This window comes from Gorilla gorilla, chromosome 4 (genome assembly GCF_029281585.2).
Source record: "Gorilla gorilla gorilla isolate KB3781 chromosome 4, NHGRI_mGorGor1-v2.1_pri, whole genome shotgun sequence".
Lineage (NCBI taxonomy): Eukaryota > Metazoa > Chordata > Mammalia > Primates > Hominidae > Gorilla > Gorilla gorilla.
Genome location: NC_073228.2, coordinates 101,070,396 through 101,096,776, shown reverse-complemented (window position 1 = coordinate 101,096,776; position 26,381 = coordinate 101,070,396). Strand labels below are relative to the sequence as shown.

At 39.5% G+C, this 26,381-nt stretch overlaps 2 protein-coding genes across 3 annotated transcripts in view; both read right to left on the bottom strand.

Annotated features, from left to right (window-relative positions):
• The window catches only part of LNPEP (leucyl and cystinyl aminopeptidase), a 98,328-nt gene extending 96,628 nt beyond the window's left edge, over window positions 1-1,700 (bottom strand). The window contains exon 1 of the mRNA XM_055387180.2: window positions 1,684-1,700. The gene's annotated coding sequence lies outside the window, so the exon portion shown is untranslated. The remainder of the gene's footprint in view (window positions 1-1,683) is intronic.
• A 12,089-nt stretch (window positions 1,701-13,789) lies between these two features.
• The window catches only part of ERAP2 (endoplasmic reticulum aminopeptidase 2), a 43,769-nt gene continuing 31,177 nt past the window's right edge, over window positions 13,790-26,381 (bottom strand). For both annotated transcript variants that reach the window (XM_031010872.3, XM_055387187.2), the window contains exons 14-19: window positions 24,372-24,528; window positions 23,725-23,909; window positions 20,687-20,848; window positions 20,028-20,168; window positions 17,722-17,803; window positions 13,790-16,024 (exon numbers count right to left, since the gene is read on the bottom strand). In XM_031010872.3, the coding sequence (XP_030866732.2) occupies window positions 15,881-16,024; window positions 17,722-17,803; window positions 20,028-20,168; window positions 20,687-20,848; window positions 23,725-23,909; window positions 24,372-24,528 (871 nt within the window). In that variant the 3' untranslated portion in view covers window positions 13,790-15,880. The remainder of the gene's footprint in view (window positions 16,025-17,721; window positions 17,804-20,027; window positions 20,169-20,686; window positions 20,849-23,724; window positions 23,910-24,371; window positions 24,529-26,381) is intronic.

Below are 26,381 nucleotides of genomic sequence, written 5' to 3'. Positions count from 1 at the left end.
TAGGTGGATCATTATGTCTTTTTGAGATTTCTTTGACAAAGAGACAAATGATTTCTTTGCCAACCTCTTGCCTCCCACCCCTCCCATTCCTTCACACACACAAAGACATGAAGGACCATTTAAAGACATGTAAAAATACAAAAAAATAAAATTAGCCGGGCGTGGTGGCACACACCGGTAATCCCAGCTATTCCGGAGGGTGAGGCATGAGAAGCTGAGGCATGAGAATCACTTGAACCTGGGAGGCGGAGGTTGCGATGAACCGAGATCACACCACTGCACTCCAGCCTGGGCGACAGAGCAAGACTCCATCTCAAAAAAAAAAAAAAAAAAAAGACGTGGTTTTGTATAAGAAGTAAAAATAGTAAACAAACCGAAATGTTTCAGAATCCTACCTAGGAGCAAAAGAATAATAATGAAGTTTGTTTTGTTTCAATGGATACTGTTTTACATTTGACTTCATAGAGCCTTTTTGAGGGAATATGATATCACAATTTCACAACCAAAACCCATTATGTGTTTATCTTTAACACCCGCCTATCCTCCCACACAGAACTTCCTCTTTAGTTTAAGAATATGACAGTTTAAGTTATTATGAAGTTACTATTTATTATCAAAGGAGATAATGTGACATTATCTACTATACCCATCTACTGTCTTCAGAATCATTGCTCTCTACCATTTAACGCTTGAAAACCATTAATTTGGGGAGTTAATTATAATACATAATAAATAGCATGACAGGAAAAAATATAAGCACCCTGAAAAACAAATTGCATTTGTTTAAAGAACTGACAAACTTGATAATCAATGAATATAGGAATATTTTTATCAAAATAAAACACTTGGTATTCCATAGATCAGCAAATCCGAGCCTCACATTGAAACAGATAAGGAGGGAACTACTGTCTAGAGAGGGTAGAATATTTACGCACAATCCACGAGCAGACATGGACTGGAACTCAGGCCATCTGTGTTCTAAACCAGTGCTTCAGAGTTTTCTGTTGCCTCCCAGTTTCCATAAGCAAATTGGGGTCAATGACAAAAATCCTCGAAAAGAATATGGAATAGAGAGAAATATAGCTAATTTCATCTATTAGAAGTCTATTCCATTAATCATTTAATTAAGATTCCAACTTAATTAGTTGATATTCCATAGGGAATTTGGATTCAGCCCTACTAAGTGATCTTTCTAATTATTTTGAAATAAGCAACAACAATACATTAATTCATTGAACACATTTGAAAATGTTATTTGTTCAGCACTTGAGTAAATGGAGGAAGCTGCTTCCCGCCAGGGCAAGGCTGACCATCATGAGGTTTCCAGCCACCCTAAGGACCGAAGGAGTCAATATCTCATTGCCTTTGTAACCCATTTGTAGCACACATACACTGCATTAATTAGTAATGTTTGAAGTTGTATCAAATCAAGAAATGTTTAGAGCACAGAAGAAAGCAGAATAATTATCTAATAAAGTTCAAGTAGAGCTTAGGCATTAGCAAAAAAACGCAGCCAAATAAAGTGAAAGGTTATTATTTGGAAAGAACAGTGATATACTAGTTCAGATTCCTTGGGCTACAAAAGACAAAACTCTGAGTAAAACTAGTTGAAATGATACAGACATTTATCATTTCATATAACAAGTCCAGTGATAAGATAATCTTCAATTACAGCTCACCAACCTCATCAAGAGCCCAACTTCTCTCTCTCCACTCTTCAGTCCTCTATATGAGCAATTCCCCAAAGCCCAGACTACCATATTGTCAAAAGTTGGCTGCAGCAGGGGAGGAAGAAGGAACTTACTCTTCCGTGTCTCTTTCTTGAGAGCAGGGGAAACCCTTCTCAGAAATTCCCCATTAGAATTCTCCTTAGGTCTCATTTACCAAAACTATATTTTGTACATTTGTAGACCAATCACTGGAAATGAAAATGAGGTTACAATTGAGACAGAGTAGAAATGGGGCTTAGCTTCACCTCACCCCCACTAGAGCATTCTTTCATGCACCCTCACCGAGCACAAAACCTACACTACTACCTCACTGATGCCTTAATGTTTAAACCATGCCTTTTACTTAAAGAATTCCAGGAACTAGGCTGGGCACAATAGCTCACACCTGCAATTCCAGCACTTTGGGAGGCCAAGGTGGGAGGATTGCTTGGGCCCAGAAGTTCAAGACCAGTGTGTACCCCACAGCAAGACCTCATTTCTACAAAAAATTGAAAAATTAGCCAAGCGTGGTGGTCTGTGCCTGTGGTCCCAGCTACTCAGGAGGCTGAGGTGGGAGGATTGCTTGAGCCTGAAGGTGGAGGCTGCAGCAAGCCAAGATCACACCACTGCACTCCAGCCTGGGCAACAGAGTGAGATCCTGTCTGGAAAAAAAAAAAAAAAAGATTTCCCAGAACTGGTCTTAGGAGATGACCAAGGTTATGGAGTGTCCTAGGTAGGGAAGGAATGCTGAACAATTGATTTACAGGCTTGTTGCCTCTGGCTGCCCATTACTCAAGATAACCATACTAACCAGGTAATGCTGACCTGCATAGCCTACACATGATATGCTTTGCCCAGTCCAGCCTGCATATCCTACCCCGATGTCAATTCCCGCACTTTGCCTAATAAAAAAACACGACTAGTTCTTTTTGGGGAGTCAGTCAGGGAATTCTCTCTTTTGTGCTACCTCCCTTATGTCCGAGCATAAGCTCCAATGAAGGCTTGTCTAGGGAAACTGTTTTGGCCTCACGTCAATCTCTATTGCATTGACAGCCCAAGAACCAGTGGTCAATAACACTATGACTAGTTTCTTAGACAAAGTACAGCCTAAATCTGCTGAGTTTAAGATCACCTTCCTTGTTTCGTATGGGAGGAGAGGGGTATTTGAACAAAACCATTTTCCATTCAGAAAGGAAAAGGGGAGTGTCAACTGAGGAATGATGAGGTTCACAAATTTGGAAAGTTATTTCTCAGAAAGGGTTGCAGCCTGTAGGGTGGCCATGCTGACAGGCTGACCCCACAGCCAGAAGCCAGAAACAGACACTCTGAGGGAGGGGCAAAGAGAACAGGAATTTATGCTGAGCAGGGTGGCCAAATATATGTATTCAATAAGCTATAGGAGAAGTCATGAATATTTATCAAAAGATAAATGTGTGCTTACGCAACGGAACTTCATGCCCCTTCATGGGTCCCATGTACAAAAAATGGCAGTGTTAACATGATCCGAGGGTGGAGTTTTCAGTCCTCTGACATCAAAAGGCAAAGCAGAGGACATGAAAACTCTTACTGTGCATTCTCTGGAGATGGGCCAGAACCACTCCATGTGGTGATCTCTTATCAGGCAAAAAACTAGAGGCAATATCAGGTGGTTGGTTGATATTAGTGGTGGAATCTTTCAAAAGGGCTGGTTTCTGTTTAGCCCTTAGGGAAGAAAGGCTAATCCTGAATATTGAGGAAGGGGTATAATAAGGCTTGTTTGACCCTGGCATCCTGTCATGAATGAGAATTTAGTTTTCAAGGTTACCCTGGGGTCCCCTTGGCCAAGGCATGGTCTGTTCAGTCACTTGGGAGGCTTAGAATTTTATTTTTAGTTTACAGGAGTTAAGCAACCAAAATGTTAGGCAGGCAACCTAAATGTCCACTAAAGGTTATAAACACTAACATATTTTAATAAATAAGTGCCCTAAGGCACTTATATAGGAAAAGTAAAGATGGAGCCATTAAATACAATGTAATTTTTTATATAATTGATTAATATAATTAGGATTACAAACCAAGAAGTGGTATATTATTGTAAATGAAAAGAGTCAAACTCTGTAAAATATTTGAAGAGATTTATTCTGAGCTAAATATGAGTGGCCATCACCCATTACAGAGGACCAGGAAATCCTGAGAACATATGCCAAGCATGCCTGTAGTCCCAGCTACTTAGGAGGCTGAGGCAAGAGAATCATTTAACTGAGGAGGCAGAGGTTGCAGTGAGCCAAGATCATGCCACTACACTCCCGCCGGGGTGCACTACACTCCAGCCTGGGTGACAGAGTGAAGCCCCGTCTCAAGAAGAAAAAAAAGGAAGGAAGGAAGGAAAAGAAAAGAGGGAGGGAGGGAAGGAAGGAAGGAGAAAGAAAAGTAGATCTAACTTATTTTGGGCATGTGTATTAGTTTACTAGTGTTAGCAATGGCAAATCCGTTGGGTCTGCAGAAACTCTATTTTTGCCTTCTTGGAGGAAAGAATTCTGCTGAGGGGCATAAGGCAGAGAGACTGAGGCAACTTTTAGAGCAGGAGTGAAAGTTTATCAAAAAGTTATAGAGCAGGAATGAAAGGAAGTAAAAAGTACACTTGCAACAGGGCCAAGTGAGTGACCTGAGAGATCCAAGTGCACTGTTTGGCCCTTGACTTGGGGTTTTACACATTGGCATGGTGCCAGGATTTCTGTGTCTCCTCCCTTGCTTTTTCCCTTGTGGTGGGCTGTCTGCATGTGCTGTGACCTGCCAGCACTAGGGAGCGATCACCTTACTGAAGTTGTACACATGTTCACTTGAGGTGTTTTCCCCTTACCAGTTAAGCAATCCTAGAGGAAGGCCATATACTTGTTGTATGCCATTTTGCCTCTTAGTGCACATGCTTGAGCCCTCTTACCCAACTCCTGAGATCTTACTGAGAAGCTGCTGATCACCAGCTTCTGTTGTTTTCTATCTATTGGGAGATTGCCTTTCCCTGATGCTGGCTGCAACCAGTTACTATTTTAGAGAGACAGTATAACAATTGCCTCTCTAAAATAGTAGACATGGATGGGGAGCTCTGCTGTCTTGCTCATGTCTGCCTGGCTACCTATTCTAACACTAGGGCTACTGTAAAACGTAGTGCATTCTGAATGACTTAAACAACAGAAATTCATTATCTCATAGTTCTGGAAGATAGAAGTCAAATATCAAGGTGTTGGTAGGACCATACTCCCCCTAAAGGCACTAGGGAAGGATCTGTTCTAGGCCTATCTCCTAGGTTCTAATAGTCCCTAGGCCTGTGGCAAGTAACTCCAGTGTTCACATGACATTCTTCCTGTGTGCATACCTGCGTCCAAACTTCCTCTTTTAATAAGGACACTAGTCATATTGAATTGGAAGCCCACCCTACTCCAGTATGACCTTATCTTAACTAATACATCTGCAACAACCCTATTTCAAATAAGGTCACATTCTGAAATACGGGGGATTATAAATTTAACAGATAAATTTTGGAGGACACTATTCAACTCATAACAACTTCATTGTAATGGAAATAAGGTTGAAGATAAGTATCAAGAAAGTATGCTTCAAAGGATAGTATCAAGAAATGAAAAGATAGCCAGGCGTGATGGTTCATGTCTATAATCCCAGCACTTTGAGAGGCTGAGGTGGGCGGATCACTTGAGGCCAGAAGTTCGAGACCAGCTTAGCTAAAAATACAAAATACAAGAAATTAGCTGTGTATGGTGGTCTGTGTCTGTAATCCCAGCTACTCAGTAGGCTGAGGCATGAGAATCACTTGAACCTGGGAAGCAGAGGTTGCAGTGAGCAGAGATCATGCCACTGCACTCCAGCCTGGGCAACAGAGCAAGACTCTGTCTCAAAGAAAGAAAGAAAGAAAGAAATGAAAAGACAGCTCACAGAATGGGAGAAAATACTTACAAACCAAGGGACTTCACAAGGGACTTGTATCTAGCATACATAAAGAATTTTTAAATTTAATGATAAAAGATAATCCAATTAAAAGTAGGCAAAGGACTGTAATCCCAGCACTTTGGGAGGCCGAGACAGGCAGATCACGAGGTGAGGAGATTGAGACCATCCTGGCTAACACGGTGAAACCCCGTCTCCACTAAAAATACAAAAAATTAGCCAGGCGCGGTGTGGCAGGCGCCTGTAGTCCCAGCTACTTGGGAGGCTGAGGCAGGAGAATGGCGTGAACCCGGGAGGCGGAGCTTGCAGTGAGCCGAGATTGCGCCACTGCACTCCAGCCTGGGCGACTGAGCGAGAGACTCCGTCTCAAAAAAAAAAAAAAGTAGCAAAGGATCTGAATATCATTTCTCCAAAGAAGATATACAAATGGCCAATGAGACATGAAAAGCTGTTCAGTGTCATTAGTCATCAGGGAAAAGCAAATCAAATCCAAAATAAGCCACCACTTCACATCTACTAGGATAGCTACAATAAAAAAACCAGATAATAGTAAATACTGGCAAAAATGTAGAGAAATTATAAGCCACATACACTGCTGATGGGAATGTAAAATGGTGTAGCTGCTTTCAAAAACAATCTGGCAGCTCCCCAAAAGGTTAAGCAACAGTTACCATGTGATCCAGCAATTCCATTCCTAGATATATACCCAAAGGACCAGAAAACTTATGCACATTCGAAAACTTGTACATAGACTGGGTGTGGTGGCTCACACCTGTAATCCCAGCACTTTGGCAGGCCGAGGTGGATGGATCACTTGAGTTCAGGAGTTCAAGACCAGCCTGGGCAACCTGGTGAAACCCCGTCTCTATGAAAAATAAAAAAATTAGCCAGGCGTGGTGGTGCATGTCTGTAGTCCCAGCTACTTGTGGGGCTGAGGCGGGAGGTTCGCTTGAGCCTGGGAGATCGAGGCTGCAGCGAGCTGAGACTGCACCAGTGCACTCCTGCCTGAGCAACAGAGTAAGACCCTGTCTTGAAAAAAACAAACAAACAAACAAAAATGGTAGATGAATGTTCATAGCTGCATTATTCACAATAGCCAAAAAGTATAAACAACACAAATGTCCATCAACTGATGAATGGATAAATAGAATGTGAAACATTTGTATGTATAATAGAATATTATTCAACAATAAAAAGAAAGTACTGACATGTTAAAACATAGATGAACCTTTTAAAAATTATGTTAGGTGAAAGAAACCAGTTACAGAAGACCATATATTGTTATTATTCCACTTATTTGAAATGTATTGTATCATTCCATTTATATGAAATGTCCAGACTAGGCAAATCTACAGAAACGGAAAGTAGATTAGTGATTTCCTTAGACTGAAGGGAGGCAAGAATGGGAAGTGTCTGCTAATAAGTATTGGGTTTTTTGTTAGGGTGATGAAAACATTCTGAAATTGATCATTTTGCTAGGCACTCAACCCTGTGACTATACTAAAAACCATTGAATTATAAACTTTAAATGGATGAATTTTATGCCATGTAAATTATATCTCAATAAAACTGATATATATATGAAAGACTTGAGGTTATACTTTTTAGAAACCATAATAACAATGCTTGATTAAAATGGAACAGTAATGGCTGGGCATGGTGGCTCAAGCCTGTAATCCCAGCACTTTGGGAGGCCCAGGTGGACGGATCACGAGGTCAGGAGGTTGAGACCATTTTGGCTAACACGGTGAAACCCCGTCTCTACTAAAAATACAAAAAATTAGTCGGGCGTGGTGGCACGCGCCTGTAGTCCCAGCTACTTGGGAGGCTGAGGCAGGAGAATCGCTTGAACCTGGGAGGCAGAGGTTGCAGTGAGCCAAGATCACGCCACTGCAGACTGGGCGACAGAGCGAGACTCTGTCTCAAAAAAAAAAAAAAAAAGCAAATTATAATGTGAGTATCCCCATTCACCATTGCTCAAGCAAGTTTGTTTTCCCCCATCTGGTTGCTACTATTTAAAAAGGTACAGATTTCATTCAATTAAACACTAACCTATTTAGAAACAGAAATTCTATAGAAAATTCTACAGGTATAGATATATCATTTCCATTTTTTTCCAAATGGAACCCTAAGCCTACTAGAAATGCTTAGAAAGAAATCTTCACTCTGGAAGTCCAAACGGTGGTGACTGTTAAATTTCTTGAAGGAGCTTGTTAACAAAACAGATTTCTGGGCATTGTCCCCCGAAATTTCAATTCAGTTGGTCTGAGATATTGCCTAAAATCTGCATCTTTATCAAGTGATTGTGACACAGGTGGTCCTCAGATAATCCTGCACTGAAGGAATTCTAGGGTAAATAAGGAGCAGTGCGTTTAGTAGAAACTGCACTGCATTTACTACAGGGTAAATGAAGGGCAGCCCAGGACTGAGGTGAGAGCTTGGGCCCTGGAGGTAGACTCTTAAGGGTTCAAATTCTGCCTCTGCCACTTCCTACCTCTGTGCCTGGGGCAAGTTCCCTGAGCTTCACTTTCTCCTTTGTAAAATGAGGACAAGTACCCTCACAGAGTTAGTGTAGGGATGAGACAAATTCACATAATTATACTTAGAACAGAGACTGGCACAAAGTAAGCACTAAAGATGTATTTGCTGTTACTATTGTATGTGAATTATAAAATTTAAATACCATGTAGATCACTTGCAAAGAAGTTTAGACTTGTAATAGCAAACCAATTTCTATAATGGTAACATATTCCAATCTGATCATTTAAAATAATGATGTGCTGGCAAACCAAGTTTTCGGTGTTGAGTTGGCATCTAAGCCTCGGTTGGATGGGGCCTACCTAGGCCAGGAAGTGACTAGGATGATGGGCCTTGCTATATAGCCATAAAAAGCAATCACAGCCGTTCTTCCATAAAAGTCAGAAGATAGAAAAAACATTTTTTGAAATGATCTGGGCCAGGCACAGTGGCTCATGCCTGTAATCCCAGCACTTTGAGAGGCCGAGGTGGGTGGATCACCTGAGGTCAGGAGTTCAAGACCAGCTTGGCCAACATGGTGAAATCCCATCGCTACTAAAAATACAAAAATTAGCCTGGCATGGTAGCAGGTGCCTGTAGTCCCGGCTACTCGTGAGGCTGAGGCTGGAGAATCACCTGAACCCGGGAGGTGGAGGTTGCAGTGAGCCGAGATCACGCCATTGCATCGCGCCCAGCCTGGGCAACAGCAAGACTACATCTCAAAAAAAAAAAAAAAAAAAAAAAAATCTGTTAGCCCGAATTGTTATTGACTTGCTCTTTCTAGAGAGATGTTTATACTCTTGACTATTCTGATTTAGTTTTCCTTTTTGTTTGTTTCTTACAGCTATGCTAAAATAAAGCCTGCCCAAGGTTCACTCCCATAAAATGTGTCCTTGAGCTTTTTGTTTGTTTTTTAGCATGAGAAGGTCCTATAATATTTGTGCTGAAAATTATATTTGACTATGATTCTTGGCTGACTCTCAGCTGATTCAGGTGCTTTTTTCCTCCCTTTGGCTGATGGTTGCCAGCACAGGTTGTCAGTCTGTCAGCACCATTTATGGAGGGGCCCTGGTGTGCAGGGCCTCAAAGAGACCTCAAAACAAAACAGGAGCTAACGCTTCGCTTTTATGGCACATGCAATCTATTGGGCCAATCAGGACAAGCACACAGGATACATAGATAATACATGAAACATGACACAGACATATACCATTGTGTACTAGCAGGATCAGCCTGAGGCAAATTTTCCATTTCTTCCTCACTTCCAGGTGCTGCTTTACAGCCGACAAATATTTATCAAATGACATCTGTGTAACATCCTTGAGTAAGTGACAGATACTGCCCTTAAGACCCTCCTACCCAACCAGTACTTTCTAAGCTATTGGCCACTTTCCACAATTCACTCCCCAAGCCCCTCTCCCAACTTCAGGGTCCTCTTTCTCTCCTCAGGGCCCTTTGCTTAGCTAGCTATAAAGAAATATTAATTTTTTAAAATGTCATACTAAAGCATGACTAATGAGTTACAATGTAATATTTTAACTTTTTATTAGTCCAAAGGAATAAATCTATAATGGTGAAATTATAAAAGAAAAAGCAACTGGATATTTTGACGTGTATGAAGTTTCTTTCTTTTTCTTTTCTTTTTTTTTTTTGAGACGGAGTCTCACTGTGTCGCCCAGGCTGGAGTGCAGTGGCCTGATCTCTGCTCACTGCAAGCTCTGCCTCCTGGGTTCACGCCATTCTCCTGCCTTAGCCTCCCAAATAGCTGGGACTACAGGCGCCTGCCACTGCGCCCGGCTAATTTTTTGTATTTTTAGTAGAGACGGGGTTTCACCGTGTTAGCCAGGATGGGCTCGATTTCCTGACCTCGTGATCCACCTGCCTCGGCCTCCCAAAGTGCTGAGATTACAGGCGTCAGCCACTACGCCCCGTTTCTTTTTTAAGACAGCACGTTTTAGGTTTGGATTTGCAAGGCCAGCACTGTTGCTGTTATTTCTTTCCAGGTCCTCAGTGAGACCGAGGGGTCAACAAATAGTATGTTTCCCTTGGTCTTAAAATCCAAACAGCCAGGACCTGGCGTGGTGGCTCACACCTGTAATTCTAGCCCTTTGTGAGGCCAAGGCGGCAGGACAGGAGCTTGAGACCAGTGTGGAAAACATAGTGAGACCCCCATCTCTACAAAAATTAAAAAATAAAAATTAGACAGCCATTGTGGTGCACATCTTCAGTCCCAACTATGTGGGAAGCTGAAGCAGGAGGATCACCTGAACCCAGAAATTGAAAGTTACAGTGAGCTACGATCGTGACACTCCAGCTTGGGCAACAGAGCAAGACCTTGTCTCAAAAAAAAAAAAAAAAAATCCAAATAGTTAGGCCTCGCAGAGGCACAGTTGTTTGAAACTAGAAGAATAATATGCTCGTCCTACCTAATAATGGCTTCTCTGTAAGATATAAGTTATGCGCTTTGATTAGTAGTTGCATAACTTTTATCTACAGATAAGGCACAACTTAGAACAAGAATAAATAAATACAAATCTTTAAATGCTATCCAGCCTCTTTCACTAACAACTTATTCACTGTTGCTTGAGTAACTCTAATTTAGTCTCTGAGTGTGAGTTAAGTTAACTCACCCGGACAGAGGGTCTGACAACTGCGAGCTCTGTCTGGTTCACATAGATTGTGCACAATTGTTTCAAACCAGATCTTTCTTTGGATTCCTATTAGCTCAAGTCTCTCTACCTGTTTGCCCCCAGCCAGCTAGAAAGCCCTGTTTGTCCTTCTACGACTCCTGCTTTTAGTCTTTGGCTCTACATCTGAAGATATGAATAGAAAGAAAATAAAATTATATGCCAGCAGTCTTATGTGCCCCAAGCCTCATCCTGGCCTTTTTCCATTTTTGAGTTTTAAAAGAGTGTTCTTTCTATCCTTTTCCCAACTCCAACTCAATATATTAGAGACGAGATAGAATTTGCAACTTAAGTGACTAGAAAACAGGTTTTTTTGTTTTTGTTTTGTTTTTTTGAGACGGAGTCTCTCTCTGTCGCCCAGGCTGGAGTGCAGTGGACTGATCTCGGCTCACTGCAAGCTCCGCCTCCCGGGTTCGTGCCATTCTCCTGCCTCAGCCTCCCGAGTAGCTGGGACTACAGGAGCCTGCCACCGCGCCCGGCTAATTTTTTGTATTTTTAGTAGCGACGGGGTTTCACCGTGTTAGCCAGGATGGTCTTGATCTCCTGACCCTGTGATCCGCCCGCCTCGGCCTCCCAAAGTGCTGGGATTACAGGCGTGAGCCACCGCGCCCGGCCTAGAAAACAGTTTTTAAAGCGGAATACAGTTTTAAAACTGAGAAAAAAATGTCCTTTGTATGTTTTCAGTATTTTCATAGACAATTTATTCTGGCTAACTCAAAATGAAGTTTATAATTTTAACTGTGGTATTCTTTCGATGACTAAAGGGACATACCAGGTGCTATTACTATGAGAATTCCTTACGGAGGAATGAGCCTGAAATATAGTATTGAAAGAAAGAAATATGACATAATTCAACAGAGGAAGGCATGAATTTTGAAGTGTGGGAAATCATGTGTGTAAATAACAAGATGAGAATTACTGAGTCATGTACTGAGAATAGAAAACCAGTTTCCTGACCTTCTCTGTCAGCATAGTAGAGGATTAGGACATCTGGAAGAAAGAAGAATACATTTCTAAAAGATCTTGAATTTATGGTTGGGAAGGAAAGATTGTAGAAACGAGTAAGAAATAAAATGTTTTTCTACCTTGTTTGTTAGTTAAGTATGCATTTCTCAGACTTTCTAAAGATTTCTCACTATGAATACTAAACATTTTCCTGATTTAAATCCTAAACAAATGATCTGTTTATACTGCCAGCTTTCTAAGTATAATGCAGACTTAGGTATTTGTACATAAGAAAATAAATGATTATGGTTTCTGGGAATATGCTAGAATAGATACCTTAACTGACCTTCCTGCTAAAAATAACTAAAAATGTAGAATAAAATTATTTTAATGCATTGATGACCTGAAAAGTTAGTAAGGAATACTCTTGGATCAGAAACTAAGTGAAGGCAGGAATCCCAAGGGGTAAGCCGAAGGCTGAGGCCAACTTTCACCTTGAGAGCATCTGAAGCTTCTGTTTTTATGCCTTCGAGAGTGCTGGGGACAGATGACAAAGCCCAGGGCCTGCCCAAGTTGGGGAGCATAATAAAAAACAAAATTCAGGTACAGTCTCTTTGCAAAAGACTCATCTAAAACTAAAGGATCCAGAAACATATCAGGGGAAGTGGTAACTTAAATATTACTAGAGATCAGAGTTTAACATCTGGTACTGACAACTACAGAATGTATGAATAAGAAGAAAGTGAATTAACACCCTTTTAAGGAAACTACCCAGCACAGACTATTAAAATAGAAGATTATATGAAATACACATATGCTTCGACCTAGTAAAGCCACTTCTTTCATGATCCTTTTCAGACTTTCTTCCTTATGATTTGGAGACCTGGCCTTGATGAGATTAAGATACCAGGAAGCAGACAACCAAGTGCATGATTGGTTTAAAGTCTGTAAATGTATAAGTTGTAAACCACTATATGTTGAAATTTTAAAAATAGTGATACATGGTTACATGGATGAAAGAAGGTCAATAAAGAATAGAAGTGAAGGAAAAGTAGCAGAGTAAAAATGTGGCCATTTTGAGCAGGCTTATGTTTGGTAGACATTAGTGTTCAGGTGGAAAACTAGTTCCTATGACTATTTGGAGGCTTGCCTTATGGCTGGGGGTGGTATAAAACACAAAACAAAAAATTTAAAAAACCAAAAGCCCCAGGAACTTCCTCAGAAAATCAGGATTCCTTGAGTAGTTTCTGGCCAGTTCTGCTCATCTAGAACCTCAAATGGGCTCAATGTCATAACAAGGAATGAAGAGCAGTAGCATGTACTGATATAGGACAAGAAAATCCTTACCATGGCAGTTAGACTCCTTTTTTTTTTTTTTTTTTTAAATGACAGGGTCTAGCTCTGTCACCCAGGCTGGAGTGCAGTGGCATGATCTCGGCTCACTGCAACCTTCAGCTCCCAGATCAAGTGATCCTCTCACCTCAGCCTCCCGTGTACCTGGGACTACAGGCATGTGCCACCATGCTAGGCTAATTTTTGTATTTTTTTGTGGAAACAGAGTTTCGCCATGTTGCCCAGGCTGATCTTGAACTCCTGGGCTCAAGTAATCCCCCTTCTTGGCTTCCCAAAGTGTTGGGATTACCTGCATGAGCCGCCACACTTGGCTAGTTAGACTCTTGAGGGTCAAAGTGTCCACTCTCCCCCACACAAAGCCATTGGTTCTGGGCTTTCATAATCTGAAAGATTTCTCATTATGAGTGGGTTGCTGGAACCACATAATTCTCAATGGGCCTTGTGAAGAATGGGGGAGGCCCAGAGAAGTCGAACCTGTTCACCTCATCATATATTCATGATCTTGCATATAACTTTTTCACATCCGATTCATTCAGGGTAAAAGAAAGTAAAAGTAACTTAACCAAGTCTGAAGTTGGTGTTGGTGGCCTGGCATCTACCACAAGGCTTTTGAAATACTACACTAATAAGTACAATACATTTATTTTTAAAAATCTATTTATTTATCAAAACAGTATTGGCACAGTAATTCTCATATTATCATCAAATAATAAAATTGCTACTTTCTGTACTCAATTCTTTAGAATCCTAGAAATTGCAAATGCATTCAATATAACAATATTGTAAATAACAATACAAAAGAAAGAACTCTGCATATTTATGGAAGCATTGATGGTACAGTTCTACTGAAACTCATACACATTTCACTATTTAATTTACATATGGTCTTGTTGAAAAAAACCAGTATGTTTTACTTTTTCAATTTCCTTATGCTAAAATACACGTAATTCTAAAGGATATCTCTTAGGTGTTATAAAAACCAAGGAAGGTCCACCACCGAGTCAAAGTTAGAGTCAAAGATACTTCAAAGATTCCATGAAATGATCTGAAAACAAATTTAACAAAAAAATGTGTACTGTATTGGGGCACATCCATGGCCACCCAAACTGTATTCTATCTCTGACTGTGGCATCAAAGAAAGGTATATGGAATTATAATTGGCCTTCATGATATTGCTCCAAAGTGGATTGACTAACACTTTCCCCTCTTGACCCAACATCCCCAGTTTTCCTTAATAATGCAAACATCAGTCATTTACATATTGTTTTGAGTCTTTCTAAAACTTATCTGTATTTTTATACTATCTCATATATAGGATCACAAATTAAGTTTACTATCTGTATGTAGAGTGATCTTTTCTTTCTTTATTCCAAACTACCTTATTCAAATAATTAAGAGAAGCATTTAGCAGGGCATTTCAGAGAGCAAGAAGCGCCCTTAAAAGAAGGAGGTGGGGGGTTTCCTTAAAATATGAAGAAATGCTAAAGCTGGGTTATAAAATATGGTGCTGCATCTAAATATTTACATTCAATTATGATTTAACCCAAAATACACAATACAATCAAATTCTGCAAATTTCAAAAGATTTATTAAAAATGCAATAGTGTATGAATTATATTCCTTTCTCTTTTGTATCTCTGTGAGGGCAGATTCAACTTCATTTGGAATGATCTCAAAAATCTACCCTTGAGGTTCTTCATGAATGTAAGGCTTAAACCAAATGGTATGGATTATATTCCTTTCCCTCTTGTATCTGTGTGAGGGCAGATTTATTCATTTGACCATTCATTCATTTGACCAGAGACCATTCATTTGGAATGCTCTCAAAAATCTACCCTCGAGGTTCTTCATGAATGTAAGGCTTAACCCAAAAGGGCTTCCTGGCCTTCTTGATAAACCCTGACACCTAGTTGCTAATAATCTGAGATTTGGTGACAAAGTCTCTGGTTTCCTGATCCTTGCCTTTCATAGTTTGTATATTTTATGCATTGGCTAATTTTCCTTGGACGTAAAACTGGTTGGGCAAACTATAGAATACTAAGCAAGGTTAAAAAAATTAAAGAAGCAAAATAGTGGCATAGCGTGAAGCAATGGAGAAAGTCACTCGAGGCTAAATAATTACAGCTGTATCTATATATCTATGTCTGTATCTCCACATATATCCATTATTCAGGAAGTTTACTTTTAAATAGGATACTGAACTGGCCTTCCCCCACCACTCCATCATCATGCATCTTTTGGCTGGATATGATAGCTGAGAGCAGGCAGCTGCACTGCCTGATTTCTTGAGACTTCTTGTTGGTTAGACAAAATATCCACAGCTCTTGACTTGAGCTTCACTGGTGTTATCCTGTTTGACTTCATGGAAGCAGTCATGTCTGATGTACCTTTTCTTTTCTTTTCTTTTCTTTTCTTTTTTTTTTTTTTTTTGAGACAGAGTCTCGCTCAGTCACCCAGGCTGGAATGTAGTGGTGCAATCTCGGCTCACTGCAAGCTCCACCTCCCGGGTTTATGCCATTTTCCTGCTGCAGCCTGCCGAGTAGCTGGGACTACAGGCGCCTGCCACCATGCCCAGCTAATTTTTTGTATTTTTAGTGGAGACGGGGTCTCACCGTATTAGCCAGGATGGTCTCCATCTCCTGACCTCGTGATCCGCCCTTCTCAGCCTCCCAAAGTGCTGGGATTACAGGCGTGAGCCACCGCGCCCAGCCTACTTTTTCTATTGACCATTTAAGTATTAACCAGTAGCCAAGTCCTCAGAGTCGGAAGATTCTTCTCCAGCCATTTTATATTTTTGCTTATCGTTTCCAGAACAATTTGAAAAATATCCAGATGTGATCCTTGAGCCTCAAGAGATTCAAAAAATAGTTTCACCTGTAAAATATTGAAGAAAAAAATTACTAACACTTTGTCTTGGCTGCCTGTGGTGGTTCACACCTGTAATCCCAGCACTTTGGGAGGCCAAGGTGGGCAGATCAATTGAGCTCAGGAGTTCAATACGAGCCTAGGCAACATGCCAGAACCCCTGACTCTACAAAAAATAACAACAACAACAACAAAAACTAGTCGGACATGATGGTGCATGCCTGTAGTCCCAGCTACTTGGGAGGCTGAGGCGGGAGGATTGCTTGAACCCAGCAGGTGGAGGTTACAATGAGCCAAGATGGTGCCACTGCACTCCAGCCTGGCTGACAGAGCAAGGCAGTTTCAAAAATAAAGAAACAATAAAACCACTTCGTCTTCCAAAAATTTTCAAAAGAGCTTGCAAATTATATACACACAAGTATAGGCATTTCTCTGCCAACCTCTAAAAGGTTATTTTCTACTTTTCTGCATAATTGTTCACTTTATTTTCAAACAATAGGTGAAGTAAGACAAAAATTATAAATCCTCATCTTACAAGTGACCAAAATGTGGCTAAAGAAGTTAAATGATTTACCCAAGTCATAGAGTAAATGGTGAGCTGGGATTTAAGCTCAGGAATTCTGAATTTGCCTAAAGGGTAAATAAATTCAAGATTTATTGTGAAAAGAAGATGCAAAGACTATAATGCTTTAAAAAAAAAAAAAAAAAAAAAGGGCTGGTGGCTCACGCCTGTAATCCCAGCACTTCGGGAGGCCAAAGTGGGTGGATCACGAGGTCAGGAGATCGAGACCATCCTGGCTAACACAGTGAAACCCCGTCTCTACTAAAAAAAAAAATACAAAAAAATTAGCTGGGCATGGTGGCAGGCTCCTGTAGTCCCAGCTACTCGGGAGGCTGAGGCAGGAGAATGGCGTGAACCTGGGAGGCGGAGCTTGCAGTGAGCCGAGATCGCAAGCCACTGCACTCCAGCCTGGGCAACAGAGCAAGACTCTGCCTCAAAAAAAAAAAAAAAAGATAACTAGAATTACCAACAATAGTTTTGTTAAAAAGATCAGTAAGTACGCTTCCAAACTTTAATATAATCACTCTTGCATCGTAATACAATACGAAAGAAATAATACAAAAGGGCTCACCTCTCAAGTCTATTTTCATTTTGAATGCTATGAATACATGTATTTTAAGTATTTTAAGAGTCAGCGGCTTTTTTTTGCTGTTGTTGTTTTTTTTTGTTTTTGCTTTTTGTTTTTTGTTTTTTGAGATGGAGTCTCACTCTGTCACCCAGGCTGGAGTGCAGTGGTCTGATCTCAGCTCACTGCAACCTCCGCCTCCTGGGTCCAAGTGATTCTTCTGCCTCAGCCTCCCAAGTAGCTGGGACTACAGGTGCGCACCACCACATTCTGCTAATTTTTGTATTTTTAGTAGAGACAGGGTTTCACCATATTGGCCAGGCTGATCTCGAACTCCTGACCCCATGATCTGCCTGCCTTGGCCTCCCAAAGTGGTGGGATTACAGGTGTGAGCCACTGTGCCTGGCCAAGTGTCAGGTTTTAATCCTGTCCCTTCCATTTACTTGCTATATGGCATTGGACAAACAACTTTTTTAAAAAATAAAATGAGAACTTCAAATCAGATTATATCTAAGTTTACTTTCAATTCCACAATTTGAACATCTATTTTGAAATTGTTAACAACAGAAAGTCACAAACCTCTTGCAACTTATCCTTGGAAGAAAAGTGAGCTGTTGTGCCAGAGATGATCATCCTTATGTCATATGAGCCCAAGTCAAATCTGAAAATAAAAAGAAACACCATAGAAAGTCATAGAAATACTGACCTTATGTTTATTATATCCTGTATTATATTTTTAATGTATATTTATAACTATGTGATAAGCTTGTGTATTACAATAGATACGGTGAATTACCATAATAACATTCATCCAGTACAATTCTAAAGCTATGAAACTTATCAAATTTTACTATAAAATGAAAATGTACATACAGCTTCTTTGGGAAATATGGTTAGTTATTCAGCAATGTTTATGTTTAATTTTATGTTTCTGTTTAAAGCAGTGTTCCCTACTTTTTTTTTTACTACATACTCCAGTCAGTAAAGATTTTTTGAGCAAGAACTTCCCAATATACATATTTTTATTTATAAATTATATGGGCTGGGCACGGTTGCTCACACGTGTAATCCCAGAACTTTGGGAGGCCGAGGTGGGTGGATCACCTGAGGTCAGGAGTTTGAGACATGCCTGACCAGCATGGAGAAATCCTATCTGTACTAAAATACAAAAAAATTAGCTGGGCATGGTGGTGCATGCCTGTAATCCCAGCTACTCAGGAGGCTGAGGCAGGAGAGTCGCTTGAACCCGGGAGGTGGAGGTTGCAGTGAGCCAACATGGCGCCATTGCACTCCAGCCTGGGCAACGAGAGTGAAACTCCGTCTCAAAAAAAATAAATTAATTAAAAAAAATTATATGCATATGTTAAGGTATGGTAAAAAATTAAAAGCATGAGATAAATAATGTATTTAACTTTTTATACTATATATCATTTATGTTTATAAATTTATAACAATATAAAATTTAAAATTAGATAAGAAATAATAGACACTCTAACGTATTGCACTTCTTGCACACTTCCTCATCCCATTTTAATACCACTGTGTTTAAACATTGTGTTTAGTGGGGCAATGTTACTTGGTTGAACTCTCATTCACGGCCACAGAATGCATCCTTCAACCCAATGTTTTATATATGGAAAACTTGTACTACAGGTCAAAGTGATTCATGTTGATAAAGCAGAGCACAGTTACAGCTCAGAAAAAAATATGGTTCCAAGTCTAGGCTCTGCACATGGTTGGGCAGGGGCATCATTTCCTGTTTAAAATGAAATCCACAGCATTGTAGATAAAGGCCGATCATTTCAGGAGGAAAATGACAATCATGAAAACAGACAAATCAATGGCTCAAGTAGAGTTTTAAAGGAAACATACACACACATACATATTAAAGCAGTTTCTGTTTGGTCTCATGTGGATGTCAACTCCTTGAGCATTTGGGAGAGGAGTGGAAATGTGCTTTTTGCTTACACAAAGCTGTGTGAGGACTCTAAACCTTCCACGGCTATGAAATGAAAGAGAAGGAACTAGGAATTACTGATATCAGGGATGCTAACTGACCCTGACATAAACAAAGCAAATCATACCTCTCTGATTCAAGATATTTTCATATAAGTCATAAATGACATTTTAGATTTGGATGGGGAATGGCTGAATGTCTTATAGGGTTTTGTGATTGTGTGTGTGTGTGTGTGTGTGTGAGAGAGAGAGAGAGAGAGAAAGCAATGCTGTCTTATACATTCCATTCCAACAAAATCTAATCATTATTGGTTATTTCTGAGGGATATTTTAGATCCAGGAACATATGGAAATGAGCTCCAGTTCTCCCCAAAGTTGAAACCCCAGAAAAGACTCAGAACCAAAACAATTTGGAGGGAGGGCTCCCCAAACACTCCTGACTGGGTTTCTTTCACCTGAACCAAGGTCTCCACTGTGCCACCTCCACAGGGGCTCTAGGGGTGAGGAGTAGCTCTTACCAAAATTCCTGAGATTTTCCCCCAGTACAAAACTGCATTAACAAATGAGGCCACATATGTGTGATGCACTATACAAGGCATCTTGGGATTCTTTTGGGCTGAGGAGGGAGCCAAGAAGGGATGGTGGGAGGGGGCTGATGACTGCATTTAATTCAACTCGGACTTGATGCCAGCGGTTTCTTGCCTGGACTGAATGAGAGGAGGCTGTTTCCCATTCCCTTATTCTCATGTCTCTCCCTTACTCCTGGATAGGATAATTTGGGCTAGGGAGTTTCAAAGTTGACTCCACTGAACTATTTGGATACAAATGGTATTATTTATATGCTTTGAGAAACATTTGATTACACTTGGTTTGAGGCAACTGAGACATCTGCATGGAAGAACACACATTGGATGAAAATGAATACCAACTTTTTCAGAAGATGGGTCCAATTTTCTCTTACAAAATCCCATGCTAATTGCTGCCCCTTTGGACGTCTGGCAATCGCATGAAGGAGAGCTGCCAAGTTCTGTGTCTTGATAACCTTTCCTTCCATTCCTAGTTCAATTAACCTAAAGAAAGAAAAATAATTTGTTTCTAAATAGTAGGTATTATGTACATGGACATTAACTCAAGCTACCGATATATTAAAAGAATAGAACAGAAAGAGGCATGATAAAAGTATAATTACCAATTTTTTAATGTTCCAATTAAACTTTTACTTTTTTAGAAATAATTTTTATTTTGTTCCTATCAAAAACATTTACGTATTATTTCAAATAAGTTTGATTAGCATCGTTTACACATCTTATATGCAAGAATGTATTTTTACAACAATAATTTTCCTTCAAGTTTCTGAAGATAAAACATAACCACTTGTCTAGTATCAATCATATGATTAATAACTAGGGAATACCTGTTTTCACTATTTGCATTTTGTCAATATATTCTTTTCTGAAAGTAAAGTTAAAGCCATACATATTCTGATTCAATTATCTTATGCCTTTAAAACTGGTGGCTGAAGTTTTAGTGACTTCACTGAATTTGTGTCAGTTTACTTATAACAATTTAGTTAAATTATTGAACTTACTTCAGTAACTTTTCCTGATGCTTGCTCGTTGACAAAGCATACAGAATTTTGTTTTGTTCAGCACTTGACATTGACAGTTCATATTGCTCTAAAAGGTAATTCCATCCTGCTGTTGTCTGAGCACCCACAGAATACACAATCTTTAAAACATCTGTTGGTATACTGTAATATCAAGCATAAAAATGAAGAAAAAGTTTTATGAAAGAAAAACTTTTTTCTTATGACAATTTTGAGTCCTATAACACAATAATCTCTGAACTGCTTTCAGTACTCAATGTATTAAATCTTTTTCTCTGCCGAACTCTTATAAAAATATTTTATGTGCTTTTACTCTGCAAATTATTTGTGTTTTATCTCCTACTGATGATAAAATGTTAGCAAGAAAATAAGCATAAAATTTTAACCTACTCTGAGGTGAAAATAGAAAGTTGATGTAATCAACAAATATAAAAGCTTTCTGAAATACAAAACTACTGGTTTATATAAATTCTATCATTTAGTGGCCACTATTGGTGCTATAAGATTTTTTTAAAAAAGATGATTACTTGATGCTTTTTTATCACCAAGTTGAAGGCATTTTTTTCTTTTCTTTTCTTTTTTTTTTTTTTTTTTGAGGTGGAGTCTCACTGTCGCCCAAGCTGGAGTGCAGTGGCGCCATCTCGGCTCACTGCAGGCTCCGCCTCCTGGGGTTCATGCCATTCTCCTGCCTCAGCCTCCCGAGTAGCTGGGACTACAGGCGCCCGCCACCGCGCCCGGCTAATTTTTTTGTATTTTTAGTAGAGACGGGGTTACACCGTGTTAGCCAGGATGGTCTTGATCTCCTGACCTCGTGATCCGCCCGCCTCAGCCTCCCAAAGTGCTGGGATTACAGGCGTGAGCCACTGCACCCGGCCATTTTTTTCTTTTCTTTTTTTTTTTTTTTTTTTTTTTTGAGACAGGGTCTTACTCTGTTGTTCAGGTTGGAGTGCAGTGGCATGATCATGGCTCACTGTAGCCTCAGCCTCCTGCACAATCCTCTTGCCTCAGCCTCCTGAGCAGCTGTGATTATAGGCACATAGCACCATGCCTGGCTAATTTTTAAATTTTTTTGTAGAGATGGGCTCTCACTATGTTGACAAGGCTGGTCTCAAATTCCTGGGCTCAAGTGATCTTCTTACCCCTTGGCCTTACAGGCATGAGCTACGGCACTTGGCCTAGTTGAGAGCATTTTCTGAGGCCTGTCTGGGAGTCATCTGACTCTCTAGGCCTAGAGAGTCTTAATTTGGTACAATTCATTAGTGTCTAGTTATTTTATAATTTTTTAAAACTGTTAAGATGCAGTGACATGATTTTCTGTCCTTCTACAAAAGACACCACTATTTTGATTTTTATTATCTTGAGGACATTAACCAGTTTTTATTCTAAGTGGGCATATGACTTTTTAATGCCAAATGTCAACGGATCAATAAGAACTGTTATTGATGTCTCAGAAAAAACACAACACAGAGCATTGAGGAGGGAGCCAGAAATTTGCATTTGTCACAAAGTGACCATATGGTAGAGATTGTACTAGTATCCATACATCTTATTTAACTGTCAAAAGCTACCCTCTGAGATAGTTATTATCCTGATTTTTTTAAAGCGGAAATAAATCTCAGAAAAGTTAAGTAACTTGCGCAAGATGACATAATTTGCCATTTTGCAGATGGGATTTAAACCTATGATTCTAATGCTTTGGCTACTTCCTCTATACTATATGCACTTAAATACCCCAAGTGACATTTGAATAATATAATAAAGATCAAATAATTATAATACATATTGTTTTCATTTTAGTGTATTTTGCTGAACAACTTTATAACAATTGGTAACAAACACATTGTAAGCTTCTTGAAGGTAGGCCACATGGTTGTTTTGTTCATCACTTTATCCTTAGCTCCTACAGCAGTACCTGGCTGGCATAAAGGAAATGTGCAACTAGTTACATTTCAAATCCACAAATGATGAAGTAATCAATTAATCTATGTAAAGAAATTCTTCATTAAAATTCATACTAGCAATCTTGGAGTTTAGAAAAAACCAACAATATTTAATCACATATTTTTGATTGTGAGCATAAATAAGTTTACCTAGAATATTTTCATAGGTATATTCAACATGTTGAACACTTATATCTACTGTAGGTGGGTTACTTCAGGTTAAGATTATCTTTCTTGTAACTAGCATAAAGATGAAATAATAGTATTCTATTTTGTATAGGGCAGTAGGATGTTTACATTTTAGCTTCACTCATACAACCCATTGAAACAGAAACAAAAAGAAGAGAATAATAGATTTAAAAGGTTTTTTTTTAAGTTTTTTTTTTTTTTCTAAAACTGATTTCAGGCTTGAATCCCAACAAGGAAAAAAAGTCCAAAAAGAAGAAAACTTGAATTACTTTTTTAAAAAGAAGAATTCAAGAAAGTATTTCAAAAAGCTCACAGATTTAGTTATAGCGAGAGAAGTTATGATACCATCTTATAATAATTTGGCACAGGAAAAGTTGTTTTTTTTTTTTCAGACAGGGCCTTTCTCTGTTGCCCAGACTGCAGTGCAGTGAAGTGATCTTGGCTCACGGCAACCTCTGCTTCCCAGGTTCAAGCAATTCTCCCACCTCAGCCTCCGAAGTAGCTGGGATTACAAGCGTGCACCACCACACTTGGCTAATTTTTGCATTTTTAGTACAGACAGGGCTTCACTATTTTGGCCAGGCTGGTCTTGAACTCCTGACCTCAGTGATTCACCCTCCTTGGCCTCCCAAAGTGCTGGGATTATAGGCGTGGGCCACTGCATCCAGCCAGCACGGGAATAATGGACACCATTACATTTCATGGTAGAGATTGTACTAGTCTCCATACATAGCACTTACAATATGAGAGCATGAAACAGGGTTTGTAATGCCCAGCATGTTTTTTTTTTTCTATCCTCACTAAAAGGTTTTAGATCTAGTGTCTTGCTTGATCAAAGACTTTTACATCAAAGAGAAAAGAACAAAGAGTAGGACAGAAGTCTAGATCTACTTTAATTTTCCACTGGATTCCATCCACTGAGAGAAGAGTTCAGCAGCTTTCTGGATGCAAGGAGCATGGTTCAGGTCACAGGCCAGCTTCAAGAGAGCCGAGCGGAGCATCCTGTCCCAGACTGAGCCCTCGTCACTCCAGCTTTGCCTGTCAATCACTGGCTTAAAATACTGAAGAAGGTAACGCTGCAGAAAATATGAGACGGTTAACAGAGAGGCTAAATTTAGTCCTTAACACAGTTCTTGCCCATCTAAAGGGCTCAACTCTAAACTTTCTGCATCTTTCCCAATCTTTCCCCAAACAGTGTACCTTTGTATTTCTCTTATCTTTTTCTGGCTCCTACCCACCATACTTAGGAAACAGTTTTTGCATTTAAACATGGTTTAATTTCCTATCTGAAAGGGGAATATCAATGGATATAAAATAAAATCATCTTTAGTAGAGATGTTTTGCACATGATCCTGGTATCTAGCTCTTAGGATTGGCAATGGTAAAGAACAAGGGTCATTGACCATTACATGCTATCAGTCAGTCCCCCGAGCTGCTCCAGATTTAACCTCAAGGACTTCACACAAAACAAACTGAGCCTCACTGATACTCCAGACACTGTGTATTTACTTAATACATTTTCTAAAAGCAACACAAACCTTGAGGTTTTCAGAGATATCTGAAATATTCCTTCTGTCCATCATGTGGTAAAACAATTCCAAGTAACTCAGACCTTCGAGAAGTGCGGGGCTGCTTGTTTCATGTTGGAGGTAGTAAGTCATGTCAAGAGCTTTGTCTAGGGTCAGTCTCCCTGCACTGAAGTATTAAACAAATGTCAGTGGTTTGTGCATATCTTATAGTTTTTAATATTTTTAACATTAAAACAAATATGAAATAGAGAACAATAACAGAAGTAGGTCATTATAGCTGGACCACTCAGTTTAAATCTTAGCTCTGCCACTGACTAGCTGGGTAATCTTGGACAAATTACCAAACCTCTCTGGACCTATTGCCTTCTTTATACAATGGGGATAATAATACTATCTTCCTCATAGGCTTGTTGTGAGGATTAATGACCTAATATTTTAAAAAGCATTTAGAATAATGTCTACCACATAGCAAAAGGTTAATAAATGAAATAAATATTAGCCAATATTAACATTTAGTATCAAATAATATCAAACTTTCTACACATGATTTCATTCTCTAATTGCTTCATGTGTGGGTTTGACTTGTTTCTCCAAGTACATTGGGAACTTTGAGGACAGGTGCCATGTCTTGTTTTTCTTTGATGTTTGTCCTTAATCCTATCAGAGAAGCGGTAATCATTGTGAATAGGACAAAACAAGTATTTTCATCTTTTTAGATTCTAAAGTTACATGCCTTCTCTACGTTTTCTTCTAGTGAGAAGAATAAATAACAGGTTTATTATTCTAAGTACAAAATGCTGGGGCATCTTCTGTAGAGGAAACGAACGATTATAACCTCACTATTGGAAAGTGCTCCTCATGTGTGTTTCTGGGAGGCTATGTTGCACACAGCGTCTATAAGCCATTCTTGTGAACACCCAACTCCCAGAATAACACAATCGTGTGATGTGGAAACTGATTCCAGAACAAAGGATGTCTCCTCTAGGCTTATCATTAACATAGTGCTCTACCTCTTCTGGGCTTATACATGTTTTAAATTCCTGTCTAAAAAGAGGGAACAGAGACCAGAAGGAAATGAAAAAGAACCAACTTTTGTTGTCCCTTTAATCTTCTCAATCATGATGACTTGCTGCTTTAAAACAGACTTATGGAAATTTTTTTCAAAAATTTCACCTGAAGACGGAAGGCTGGACCATATACTCCATGATTCTGTGGTCTGCCATATATATATATATATTTTTTTTTTTTGAGACAGAGTTTTGCTCTTGTCACCCAGGCTGGAGTACAATGGCATAATCTCAGCTCACTGCAACCTCTGCCTCCCGGGTTCAAGCAATTCTCCTGCCTCAGCCTCCTGAGTAGCTGGGATTATAGCCATGTGCCACCATGCCCAGCTAATTTTTTGTAGTATTAGTAGAGATGGGGTTTCACCGTGTTGGCCAGGCTGGTCTTGAACTCCTGACCTCAGGTGATCCACCCGCCTTGGCCTCCCAAAATGCTGGGATTACAGGCATGAGCCACCTGGCCCGGCTAGTCTGCCGTATTAAAAAAAAAAATCCACAAAATGTTGCTACTTCTTCCCACCTGTGTGAGCAGCACAATACCTGGCACAGTTGATACCTTAGCATCAGCAATAGGTGGAAATGATATTCCAGGGCCACAATTTTAAGAAGAATATTTGACATATTAAAACTACTTTATATTAAGCCAGTTTTTCTTTCCAGCCCAGCCTAATTGATTTCTTACTAAAATCAATGCCATTATTAAAAATATTTACTTTTATAGTTGCCTATTTCTTTTAATTTTAATATTTATTCATAAGGGACTCCTTTTCCTTTTATATAGTTACTGAATTGTTTAATTAAAAAATCTAAGTCCTCATTACTCACCCTATGCTTCAAAAAATGCATAGAATGTTATCTGAATGTTTGTTTAGCTTAAAGAATAAAACATACATAAACATAAAGCTTAGCTCAACAGTAAAAGTCCACACCTACTTACTTGTATATGATTTCAGCT